The sequence below is a fragment of the Ctenopharyngodon idella genome, chromosome 11 (assembly GCF_019924925.1).
Source record: "Ctenopharyngodon idella isolate HZGC_01 chromosome 11, HZGC01, whole genome shotgun sequence".
Lineage (NCBI taxonomy): Eukaryota > Metazoa > Chordata > Actinopteri > Cypriniformes > Xenocyprididae > Ctenopharyngodon > Ctenopharyngodon idella.
Genome location: NC_067230.1, coordinates 16,679,368 through 16,693,373, shown reverse-complemented (window position 1 = coordinate 16,693,373; position 14,006 = coordinate 16,679,368). Strand labels below are relative to the sequence as shown.

The 14,006-nt window shown below is 35.8% G+C and overlaps 1 protein-coding gene across 2 annotated transcripts in view; it reads right to left on the bottom strand.

Moving 5' to 3' along the window:
* Positions 1–14,006, bottom strand: part of pparg (peroxisome proliferator-activated receptor gamma) — a 34,358-nt gene that overhangs the window by 12,340 nt on the left and 8,012 nt on the right. Inside the window, exons 2-3 of one of the 2 annotated variants that reach the window (XM_051913344.1) lie at positions 6,532–6,876; positions 5,440–5,609 (exon numbers count right to left, since the gene is read on the bottom strand). In XM_051913344.1, coding sequence (XP_051769304.1) covers positions 5,440–5,609; positions 6,532–6,876 — 515 coding nt within the window. Of the gene's footprint in view, positions 1–793; positions 819–5,439; positions 5,610–6,531; positions 6,877–14,006 lie in introns of those variants that run through there. The other variant, XM_051913345.1, reaches the window with a different exon arrangement.

The window sequence follows — 14,006 nt, the reverse complement described above, 5'->3', positions numbered from 1 at the left end:
GGCTTTCCTGAAGCCTTGTTAGAATTCTTTAAAAACATATCTGATCTATTCAGCTCATTGTCAACAATCACAATAGCAGTTCCTATAGACCTGAGGTCTGAACGCTTAACAGAACTCAATTCAGCGCTAAAACGACAACAATGACAGTTCTCTAACAGTGTTTTGTTAGTTAAAGGTGCACTATGTAACTTTTTTTCATTTAAAATTAACAAAATTTAATTAATGAGTCAATACATCACGTCTTCCAAAATGAGTTTTTGTCTTACCCTGATTCACTATGGTAAGCCTATTGTAAGTGTTCATATTTTAGACCTGATGGGACGGATTACGCGGGAAATTGTGTACATGCGTCACTCGCCCGTGCGTGTCTCATCATATCCGTAAATAGAGAAAAGTCGCTCCGGCTGCTTTGACGCGTGTCTGATGTGGGAGGGACACAGGTTAGTGTCACAACAAGAGAGAAAGATTGCCGCTAAATCTCTGGAGAATCACCCGTTTTAAACAAACACCGAACAGAGGATTTATTTTAAAGGAAATGCCGTGTCTATTAATGGATAAAGCTACAGTCACGTCTTCAGCTTGAGATCCTCTTCATCTAAACTGGTTAGATCTCTAGTAGTGAATGTTTTATGAGCAGCAGGAGAATCATATTCATCCGCACAGAGCCGAAGCACAACCAAAACAATGTTCTTCCGTGAAAATGCATGCAGTTTTGTTTTTTAACCACTAAATTCACATAGTGCACCTTTAAAGGAAAAGTTAAAAAATGAAAATTCTGTCATCATTTATTCACCTTCATGCCATTCCAAATCAATGCATACTTCCATGGAAAAATGTGGAAAAATGTACCGCCGCTCTTTTCCATTCAGTTATAATGAACAGGAACTGAAGCTTTCAAACTTCAAAATACACACAAAAGTATCATACAGGATTATCGAAAAAAAAATAAAAATACAATAAAAAAAAATTGTTGCTTAAAATAAAACTTTTCTCATTTTCATTCAGTTTAACTTGATGTACTAAAATAACTCAAACTAAAACAGAAATAAAAATGAATAAAAACAACAACAACAACAACAACAAAATTACTAAAACTTTAACTAAAATTAAAATGAAAACAGAAAATATAAAAACTAATTCAAAATATTAATAAAAACTATTATAGTATCTGAATTATGCTAAAATAACACCTGTACCATAAAGCAGACTTATATTAAGTATTGTAAGATTTGAGTGAGGAACAGTCAAGATGTAGTTTAATCTCAACTTCCTCACCGTCCAGAAACAACGCCTGCTCTGAGAACGAACCGTTTCTGTGAGTGAGATCTGGAATGAATTGATTCAGTGAGTTAGTTGATTCAGTTCACAGAACCTAAAAAATGATTTGTTCACAAATCAGATCCAGTTCTGGAGGTCAACGATTCGTTTGCAGCCGTCAACAGAGGAAGACGTGCAGCAAAGTTCCTGTATGACTCTTAAAAATAAAGGTTCGTAATTGGCATTGATGGGAAGAATCCATTGGACCATGACAGATTCTGTACAGTAGAAAAGGGTCTTCAGATTATTCAATTGATCACTGAAAGGGTTCTTCTATGGCATCGCTGCACAACACACTTCATTATAAGAGTGAACTTTTGTGGTGATTCTTTTTGAAGCTTGAGAGCTTCAACACTGTGTCCTGTTGTGTTCACAAAAAAACGAATATGGGTTGAACAATTCTGCTAACGTTACTTAAAGTCAAAAACACACAGTGTTGCTCTCAGTTCTCTCTAGTTATGCTTTAATCTACTGGCCCTTTAAGAGATTTCCATTCAACATGCCACTCGAGTCATTACGCACCCAAAGATAACCTGAGGTCTCACGATAGCAAGCTTTTATCTAAATAATATATCATTAGGACAGACAAGAAGGGCCTGCTTTGGACTTTGGCCAGAAAACAATTCTTGTTAGTCTTAGTCTTGACACAAGGTCATTAATAAGTGTAGAATGCATGTGCAAATATTATGAAAACCCACATGGTCGGACCTCAACAAACACGCGCAGCTGCGAACACGCTTCTGAACGAGCGCTGATTTCCATCGCCGCAGATTCTCAAGCGCATCCGTTAAGTGTGTTTAAAGTGGAAACAATACAGGGTGCAAAAAGACGTTGAATATCTATTTTTGGTAGACATTTTCATATACTTGTGCAGTCAAAGACCCGCTCCATGCAGTATTTTTAGTATGTAAAAAAATACATACTGATGTGAGAACTATGCACACAGGAAAGAGCCTTTTAAAAGAGGATGTTTTTCATGCATTTACTCTGCCTCTCGATCACTCCACTTTTAAATTTAGAAACATCGTAGGCCAAAAATATATATAGTAAGGTGCAACACCATGGCTTTGTATTGTTAAACAATAAATTAGTTCACCTGGTTGGCTGAACCCATCTTTAAGGCCGTGGAACAATACCGGTTTCTCCTGTGGTCGGACCATTTTTAGTAAAGCCATAGTAGGAACATCCCAAATTTAGTACGTTCCGAAATGTGTTTTTCAGACAAACACACATTAAACAGTTCTGGCGAAGTCCTCTCTTTCTTCAGAGAACGCAGCACATCGCGTGGGGATGTGGTTAGCCGCCAGATTTGCATTTTTTTAAAGGATCATCCTGTTGCAAAGTCTCCACATCAACGCTTTTCATAAATGTTTGGCACACTAGAGCTTAAAAGTTTGGGGTCGATGAGATGTTCCTGAAAGAGTCTCTTCAAAAGCTGCATTTATTTGATCAAAAATACAGTAAAAATTCAAATCAGCTGTTTTCTATGTGAATATATAGTAAAGTGTAATTCATTCCTGTGATCAAAGCTGAATTTTCAGCATCATTACTCCAGTCTTCAGTGTCACATGATCCTTCAGAAATCATTCTGATATGATGATTTGATGCTCAAGAAACATTTATGATTATTATCAGCTCATATTTCGGTGGAAACCGTCATACGTTTTATTTTTCAGGATTCTTCAATGAACAGAAAGTTCAGAAGAACAGCATTTGTTTGAAACAGAATCTTTTATATCATTATAAATGTCACTTTTGATTAATTTAATGCATCCTCACTGAATAAAAGTATTAATTACTTTCAAAGAAAAACCCCTCCTGACCCCAAACGTTTGAACGGTAGTGTACATAATAAACGCGTTTGTTAAGCGCATATGTGGAGCTCTTTTTAAGTTTCTGTGAGATGTATCATCAAAACCACAGATGTAGAGTGTGTGGGAAATGTGAGCACCTGAGATGTCTGGGTCACCCACTCAAATGATTATTCTTATTGAGACATATCTTTTTGCCCATACATATTTCTGCCACAGTGGAAACTTGCCGGGGGTTTGCGGTTAAAGTGACAGACAGATTTAGGTGTATCAGGCAGGGCATTTTCAGAACTTATCTGCATGTCTGAGAATGAATTCGATGTTCGATGTTCTAAATTTGTCAGAATGACTGGAAGAGCCTCGCGTCTTCCGGGTATTAACACATCTGATTGTTCAAAGCTCTTCTCTATTAAATGTGCTGTGTGTGTGTGTGTGTGTGTGTGGGTGCTGTGGTGTGCTGGTTAAAGATCTGAGCTGAAACGTGAAAAGTGGTGAGTTTGAACCCCACAGGAGCTTCACTCTTAGACACTGAGCTCCCGGCTGCTCCGCAGGGATTGTGTGTGTCAGCTGTCAATCTGTACAATCTCTGTGCCACAACTGCAACAAGCAGTCCCTGAGCTGGACGTCTGATTCTGGTTGAGTTGTGCCTCGCAAAAGGTCCAAAACAGCTGCATATTGAACATCAGATATCTTCCGATCGTGTGAGATTATAAGATATATATAGATGATATATTTTATCATCAACATATTTCAATTCCAAAATCTACAATGGCGTTCACATTAAAAATTTGGGATTTGAACCTGAAAGTATTAAATGTAGTGCTGTCAAAACGCACAAGAAGACACTGTCTGTAATATGGAAGGCCAAAAGGTTCAAAAACACCTGAATTTTAACATGTTAACTCGACTCGTGTGCACAGAAAGACTTCTCTTTCGCACTTGAACAAACAATAACACACAGAATTATGCCAAAATACCCGTTTTGGGGAGTATCCTCATAAGAGCAGTCTTAAATGAGTTAAATAACGTCTTAAATTAACTTAAACAGTTGTGAGAAAATGAGATGCGCGTCAGATCCGCGTCATGTTCGGCAGCAGCTCTTAAAGTGACAGCAGCCTAATAAACCAGTTGTTGTGATGTCTGACATTAATGTTCATCAAAGAACAAAGGAAACTGAAAAATTTGTAGCTTTAATAAGGATTAATCTATATTTAACTTATAATTTATGCAGTGGAGACTGTAAAGTGTTTGATAACTTTATTTAATTTCTGTATATTTCCGCAGGTAAATATGACATTTATTATAATGGGTTTATGTGAAGATTGTTTTACGTTCACTTAAATTCAAAGTTGTTATTTTTAAAGCCTAATAAATGTTGAAATCGATAGCTTTTAGTTATACTCTAATGTTTAATGTCTATAATTAATATTTTTTTTTAAAAAATCAGTACAATATTAGCATTAGTGATGCTGGCCTTCATTAATAAAAAGATGCCATTAAACAAATATTTAAAATATACTGTCTTCATGTTGTTTCTATATTAATTTGGAGAGTAACTGTGAAATTATTACAATATAAAAATATTAAAAACTCCAATGTTTTTAATCACGATTAATTACAGAAAAAATCTGATTAACTAGTTAATTTTTCTTTAAATTTAATCAATTTACAGCACTAAAACTTAAGTATTCAGAATAATTTGAAACTATTAAACTGTAACGTAAAATAAAGTGCGAGTAAATGAATGATGTTGATCATGTGATGAGATTACATACCAAAATATCATGATTTTTTTAGTTTTACGTTCTCATTGAAATTGGGATATAATTTGGTAGTTAATTACTAATAGTCATTATTATAATTTTATAAATTATATATATATATATATGTATTTAACAGCTGACCAAAAGATTATTACATTTCTAAAAATTCAGGTCTGGATTTATGACAGCTGGCTTCTGTTCATGTTCGCTGATCAATGTTTATATGTGAGTAAAAGCCTAAATTAAATCAGTTCATCATATAAAGCGATCGAGTCTCTTCAGAAAATTTGGACTGACCCGCTCAATTCATATGGATTAGTTTTATGATCTCTTTATGAACTTTTTGAAGCGTCAGTTGTGTATCAGTGGAGGGAGAGAAATCTCTCAGATTTAATTAAAATATCTTAATTTGTGTTCTGAAGATGAACGAAGGTCTTACAGGTTTGGAATGACATGAGGGTGAGTAATTAATGATGGGAATTTCATGTTTTGTTGAACTAACCCTTTAACTGTGAGAGAAGTGAAACTGAGGAAAGTTTTGGCCGTACCTTGCAGCCCTCGCAGGCATGAACGCCGTAATGGAAGCCCGAGGCCTTGTCTCCACACACACGACACTCGATGTTCAGCACGGAGGCGGACGGATCTTCGTGAGCTTTGGAAAGTGACAGGCTGTTCTCGGCAAACTGTGGAGGAGACTCGGGTTCGAGTTTGATCGAGTCTGAAACGGATCAGAGGAACAGGTTTGGAATAAGAGTCCAACCAAAACACATTTATTAAACAGATACTTATTTCTAAATATTACGGTAAAACTAAAAGCGTTGAATGAATAGTTCACTCAATAATTTTATTTGAAAGAGTCTCTTCTGCTCACCAAGGTCGCATTTATTTGATCAAAAATACTGTAAAGACAGTGAAATATTATTAAAATGTAAATCAGCTGTTTTCTATGTGAATATATAGTAAAGTGTAATTTATTCCTGTGATCAAAGCTGAATTTTCAGCATCATTACTCCAGTCTTCAGTGTCACATGATCCTTCAGAAATCATTCTGATATGATGAATAACATTTCTGATTATTATCAATGTTGAAAATATTTGTACTGCTTCAGATTTTTGTGGAAACCGTCATACACTCCCATTCAAAAGTTATATAATTAAAAAAAGTCATACTTTTATTCAGTGATGCATTATATTGATCAAAACTGACATGTATAATGTCACAAAAGATTCTGTTTCAAACAAATGCTGTTCTTCTGAACTTTCTGTTCATCGAAAAATCCTGAAAAATAAAACGTATGACGGTTTCCACAGAAATATGAGCTGATAATAATCATAAATGTTTCTTGAGCATCAAATCATCATATCAGAATGATTTCTGAAGGATCATGTGACACTGAAGACTGGAGTAATGATGCTGAAAATTCAGCTTTGATCACAGGAATAAATTACACTTTACTATATATTCACATAGAAAACAGCTGATTTACACTGGAATAATATTTCACTGTTTTTACTGTATTTTTGCTCAGATAAATGCAGCCTTGATGAGCAGAAGAATTACTCCAAACTTGAGCGGTAGTGTGAATGTTGTGATTTTCTGAGTGAACCCTCATCCCGGTGAATGTGTCTCACTGCAGTACTTTGTGTCTGGTGCGCTCTGTATCCGCTGTCCTCGGCGGTGTAGCTGCTCTCGTGAGCTCTGTAGATGCTCTCCTGCGTCCTGTAGTTCTCCTGCATCCTGTAGTTCTCCTGCGTCCTGTAGTTCTCCTGCGTCCTGTAGCTGTACATGTGCGTCAGATCCATCATGTGTGGAATCTCGTTCTGCGGCGGACTCGGCTCATACTCGATGCCGGAAATGGTGGCGTAGTCCAGCGTGGAGAAAGGCTTCATGTCCAGCGAGTGTGAGCTGTCGTCAAGTTCGTCCAGTTCCAGAGCGCTCAGGCCGAATCCCACGGGCCAGGCGAACGTCTGCGTGTCCACCATATCTGCCAAAGAAAGAGCCACTGCAGAATGAGGCCAAAGGCAATTCTGTGTTCCAGTAAGAACATCAACAACATCAACAGGATTTCTAAGATCATTCTCAGCCTTTTTTTCCCAAGATAAATCGTGTTCAGTGCGTCATTCGATTTGCCATTCAAAATACAATACTGAAATGACTAATGTAAAATATTTTTATGACTAATGTAAATATTTTGCATTTTATATGGGTCTAAATGAAAATCATAGATTATGGTTTTGTTCAGTTTGTCTAACACTCCCTGTAGAAAAAAATCAAAATAAACAATGTTTGTTTAAATAGTATTTTGCCTTAACGTGCAGAACTCATGACCAGATTTACTGGCTGCAGAAATTGTTTTTTTTATTTATTTTTTTATTCATTTTTTCCGGTGTTTTTTGTTTTAGTACATAACAGAAAATATGATGCATATCTTAAAAAGATGTGTTTGGGGTAACATGAGTGAGTAATGTAATCAGATTACTTTTTCAAGTATAGAGTAAAGTAACGCATTACTTTTCAAAGTAACTTTCCCCAACACTCAAGGTCTTTCGAATTAAACTAAATTAAACATTGAGTAACAAAATGTTTTTAGTTTTATTTTAATTCCACTTACATATTATAGATAATTTAGCTTTTGTTTATTGTGAAATTAGTTTATTGTGTAAAATTCCGAAACATATTATATTATATATGTATGTATATGTATGTGTGTATATATATATATACATATATATATATATATATATATATATATATATATATATATACACAATTCAATGACATGACGGGTCATTTTTCTGTCCAAAGGCTTTAATAATAATAAAAAACAAAGCATTCAAAGTATGTAAGGTAGTACAACTAGATCTCTTTTATTGAATCCAAAAGGTTTTAATTATATTTTCTACATATAAAGGTATTTTAAAGATTTTGAAGTGTCAAAAGGTCATTCGGTTTAACCGTCCAAAGGCCAATACAGCCATTTCATATGAGGTTAAAATATCTTAAAATGTAATAAATGTATATATTTTTTATTCTGGCATGATTTTATAACATCATATATCAACATAGTGCTAAATGGTATTAAAATTATGTGTAGAAGTCGTTGCTTTGTTATGAGAAAGAATGTCTGGAAAAATGAATTTCATTGATGTCATTCGGAGTAACCAATATAAAGAGCCCGTTTTGGATCAAGTCATGTGGTCAGTATCATGTGACAGGATGTGACATCATTCAGACACCTGTAAAGGACCACATGGTCATGAAGCAAAGTAACAAACTCTCTCTTAACTATTTGAAATATTCATGTTTTCTCTTGATCATACGCATGTCCCGAAACATCAGGTCATTCGGTACAACCGCTATAAAACATGGAAAATGTTGTAATATTTTAAAAACTTGTACTAAATATAAAATATTTGATTGTCCTTTTTCTAGCTAGCTAGATATCAGCCTGTTAGCATTGTTTGAAAATATCGCCATTCAGTAAAACCGAAACTTTGGATAAAAACCACATAATCTCAATGTTAACACTTAATAAAACTTCAAAATTAATTATATCTCCATTATGTTTTTTTTTCTACACTTTTAAAAACCTTATTTGTCAGTGACCCACATATATAATCATTATCCCACAAAAAAATCAACAAAATCATAAACACTGTGGACGTTTTCTGTTCACACTTTATTTTAATCTGCCCTTGTTACAGTGTAATTACACAAATAAGTATGGCATCATATTAATCAACCACATGCGCTTACTATGGGTTTTGATTTAGTGTTAGTTGTCTGTAATTATGCACAATTTACTGTTATTACTATAGTAAATACATGGTGTTTCCTCTAGAAAATTGCAAATCTTGTTACTGTCAAATTTAAATGTAAACCTTTATTTTATTAGCTGTGCTACTTCTGCTCGATTTATGCTGTGTGATTTGATTTAGATTTTTATGACTGAAAATGAACATTTCTGTCTAAGTCTGCCACATTTATGTCATAGTGTAAATAGTAACTATTGTGTATTGTCCCTGACAAACACAAATGCACAGTTTTGTACAGGATATCAGCATGTGCAAAAGCCTTGAGCATCATCAGAGGAAACCTTCATTCAAAGAGATCAAGAAATCATATCAGGCCAAAGGCTCTGACAGCATGAAACACTGCTGTTTATAAAGCATCGACACCTCAGAAATAAAGCCAGACAGAAGAAGTGCTCCTGTAACGCTCTGAGACTCCAGCGGCTCAAAGTATGAGCATGCCACCAGATTAGACAGGGTTTATTTGAAAAAGGGAACCTCAAATGACACGCTAGCGTAAATGTACGTGTAATGTGTAAAAGTGTAAATGCAGCTACAGTATAAAACATGATACATACTTGGCTTATATAAATATGGTTATTAGCATACTATATTTGACCTGTGGAGCTGAGGCACATGTAAAGCATGGATGTTCAGCAGTCATAGTTAAAGGTGAAGTGTGTTAAAGTACTTAATATGGCGAGATGACTACAGTACGAGTAAGACATAGTAAGTTGGTTTCCCAGAAAAGTGTAACGTTGCATGCTTTCAAAACACTGATGTGTTTGTTTGAGCATCACGAGCAGTTTGACTGGGGGGAGTGTTCTGAAAACCGGTTTAAAAACTATTATTTTCAGTATTTTCACTTCTGCTAACGGCACAGGAATTACTGTTTATATCAGTGCCAGTGTTTCTGAAACGCCTCCATCTTAAGTTTTCTTCACAATATTCCTCATTTAAATAATTCATACGCAGAATAAAGGGGCGGGGCCTGGTTGGGTTAGTTAGTAGTGTGTTGAAACTGGCGGTTATGGTAAGGGGCGGGACATTTCCCAAACACCAATCACAACACACTGCTCCAGCCGACCAATCAGAGCACATTGTGCTTCTCAGAAGGAGGGGCTTCATAGAGACAGGAACTAAACAGAGCGTTACTGACAGACTGGGAAGAGAGGAGCTGCAACAATGGAGAATATGAGGAAAATAATCAACATTCAAGCAGGAAAACCTGTTCTAGTAGACTTATTATACATATATTACTGTGTTCACAAGTCATACTCAAGTCATAATCATCTATATGAATGCAGAAACTGATCTAGCGATGTAGTGCTATCATGAAAATGATGTTCAAGCATGACAGATTTTCTTTATTTAATTCAAGCACAGGTTTAGCTGAGAGAGAGATGGGCTCAGACGCTGTTCTCAATAGCACGGCCAATCCCTCGTAGGCGTTGTATTACAATGTTTGTACAGTCACCTGCTAGTAAAGTATATGGTTTAGTGTATATGCTTTAAAACAGTGGGATTAATTCCATGTGACGTGTTATAAAACCTGAAAAAAATGTCTGAATGGTTTTCACTTGTTTTTAAGACACAGGCTCTTCTGCAAAGGCTTCAGAGCGAGGCAGACGTGCTAAATATAGGCTATAATACAAATTCAGAGAAACTGCCACAGAGAAAAGATTGTAGTTGATAATAAACCGAAGTCTAACATGGTCAACCCATCAATGGCTTCACAAACAGTTCATTCCTCTATCGACCCTGTGCGAAATTTTACATAATCAAGGTCGATGGTCATGTAAAACCACACGTCTGAAATTCTCCAATATTTTCGTCCTCCAAAAAAGCATCAGTATCTGTAACAAAAAATGGCTTTACTTGGATAAAACCTACAATTTACATAGATTAAACAGTTCTGGTCTTGTCCGGATGACACAAAGGGGTTTAAATGTAAAGTTTTCACACCCAGAAATCTTTCATCACCAGACTGGAACAGCAGCTTTTACTGTAGTTCATGCTAAACATGTCAGAGAGACTCAAATAATGAAGTATTCCAGTGTCAGTTAAATACTTGGAAAGCTTCCCAATGACTTCCCAAAAATACCAGCACATTCCGATCGGAATGCGATCGACCTGATGATCACCCCACGACCAATTGTCTTTTGTCAGGAGGGAGAGCAGCTTTTCTTCATATAGTGAGCCGTAGAACTGTCTATTCTTAGTAAAGGCAAAGTTTCCGTTCATAACATGCCCATTTTAAAATGTGGTAAACATCAAACATCATTTGCTCCAGTTGGCAAACAATATCTTCAGAAATTTAATTCAGTGAGACAAACTCTCCTACACTTCTCCTCTGACTCAAGTGGTTGAAAACCTAGAGATATTTTGGTTGAAACCACAAGCCCATCGAAATATAAGGTCAAACCTGTATTTTTTTTTTTTTTACACACCACAGTGTTTTTCTATCTATACGATTTGTAGCGTTGTGAATATATCTACAGCTTATCACCAGCCAGCACTTGCAGATCTTTATTACATAACGCTGAGAAACACTGGGGGACAATGGGGCTCTCCGTTTCATTGGCCGAAAATGTTTGCACCGATATGACGTGTGATTTGTACATAACAATACATGACAAATTGTCAAGTTAATGCCTTGTATCTTAACAAAAGACAGCAAACGCCACGTCAACCAACCCCTAATGAACAGACTTTCAGCACTGCGTCCTTCAGCCAAGTCTGATCTTGCAGTGAATGTGGAAGTTGAGACAAAACATCGAGTTTGCAGACAAATCTGTACCCTACTTGAACAAAACGACTAGTTTTGTTAGTATAAACTGATGTATTTTGGTTGATTCAGTGATGCTGAATAATATTTCAGACTTGAACAATACCAGTTAATTTTCCGGCGTAGAGCACGAGACACACGCTGAAGCTTAAAATCACAGTGACGTTGTGCTTTGGTGACTAAACGGTTAAAGTTAGTGTTATACTCAGATTGTACAGACTTAGAAAGTCAAGCAAAGCCTTCTGTTATGTGAAATCCTTTCCTCAGGGACACTATTGCAACAGGACCGTGATGTTTTTCACTGATATTTCCTAAGAACATCAAATAAACGCCAAGCCAGAAAAGAATGAGGCCACAACATTTTCACATGTCTCTGACAAATCGAACAAAATGCCTCTCAAGCAAGAATGAGTGCCTAAAATATTCCCAAAAAAAGTTTAAACATTCAAACAATCAACCTCTCAGTGGAAACCCACATTCAAAAACAGGTTCAGCATATTTAAGAAGAAATGTCTCAAATGATTGCATGCGTTTTTACTGGGTTATTTGAATTTTCTTCTAGTGCTTAAATCATAGAATTTAATTAAAAATGCATTAAAACTAAATCCATAAAATGATCTCATGATGGGAAAAAGGTTGAAGCGCCTGACTGAAGGCTGTGAAGTTCTACACTGTAAAATCCAACACTTTAGTTAACTATACTTAAAGTCTTAACTTAATTGTACAATTCTAGTAATCTGTTCTATTCACATACTATGCCTTGTTTACTCAGAAAACCCAAGTTAAGATTAATTGATTGGTTTGAGTGCCATTTTGTCAAAACGTTTTTGAGGCGAGTCAATTCTTACGAGGCTTTTCACTCATTTCCTCCCCTTCTGCGGTTATCTTTCTCTAGCTATCTTGAATGTTGCATTGTCAATACAACAAAAAAACATTGAGAGAACATCACAAAAGCTGACGTAATAAATTGATGCTGATTTTCCTGAAAGGTTTGTGTTTGAACTCACCATTATGGTGATCAGTGTCCCCTTCGGTTGGGCACTTGGAACTTCATTATTGTAATTCTCTTCCTATCGATGCAGCGATGCAACAAGAAATCACAGTTATTTGGTTTCAAAGGAGAAGTAATAGGATGCTTTTAAAAGGTGGCCCAACTTCTAACTAAATCATTAACTAGTCTATTTTTCATTTCAAATTAGGATCTTTTACAAAAACTCTTATGTCATAAACACCTTGTGAAACTTTTAATTGGGTTGATATAATCCCTCTATATTTGTGACAATATCTTGCAATTGACCATGCTTAAGTCACACACAAACTTCAACATTCAGCATGCAAAACACAACAATGGTATCTATACTAGGCCAAGATATCTAAAGTAAATTATCAAGTACTCTCTACTACAGTTCTTTTTTAAGTTACTAGAAGTCTACAAGAAGTTTTTGTCAGTACAACATACTATTCCTATTTCACTTCATTTTTGTAAGGCAATCAGTTTGCATGCTTTTGCATGCAAGTAAGTCTAACTAATTAGATTTTACAGTGTATATACTGTAGAACCTTTTCTTCTACGAGTGCTGGAAAATATGAAAGTTCACTTACTAGTTCAAATCTTCAGGCTCACACTGGATTTTTAAATGGCTTCACATTACACTGGCCTCGTGCTGCACTGAAGAAAGGCAATCAGCGTTAAAAACGGAGAGCACACAAGAAGAACCTGCTCGGCCACATTCATCCTCCAGGCATTTGACGGCGGGACTCTACCGCAGAGCAATGACTTCTGCTTCCTTGAATGATTCTCAAACAGCGATTCTACGAATGATAACACTTCTCAAAATCTGATAAAAGGGTGGAACTCTTATTTTCTCAGGTTCTTGTGATGCGTATTTCTCTGTGATGTTACAAAACTTAACTCGATTACACGGGACAAAATGACTTTTGATACAAACGTGTCACCTTCAGCTGTTTCGTCTTTCTCTTGTATTAGCAAAAATGAAACTTCTGCCATTGTTTACCCTCTTGTTTATTTCTGTGAAACACAAAAGGAGTTTTTTTTTTTTCTACACAGCTCATATAGTATACAAAGTAATTATATAAGCTCCAGAAAGGACAAAAATGCCATAAAAGAGCTCTAGTGTGCACTGTATTCCTCCGCAATGGCTGTCATTGTCATTCTGCATAGTCAGAAACACATGGTACGATGTGAAAACATGCCAGTTTAGAGTGTGAATGAAACCACCAATGTGTTTGGTTGAAATTAGCTGCATAAAAACTATTCAAAACTTTCCGTAGACAAACAGAAAAGGCACCGGTAATTTCCTTGCAGGACATTTTCTATTAAATTTACAGACATTTACTTTAACCTCAAAACACAACACAGTACAGGGAAAACTTCATGATATCACTACATTCAGCCCTATTTTGCAGTGCAGAACAAACACCAGAATACGGGTTTGAGGTTGACCGACATATCGCCAAAGCCAATATAAAGGCCAATATTTGGCTTTTTTAATGATCATCGTCAGTATTAATCAA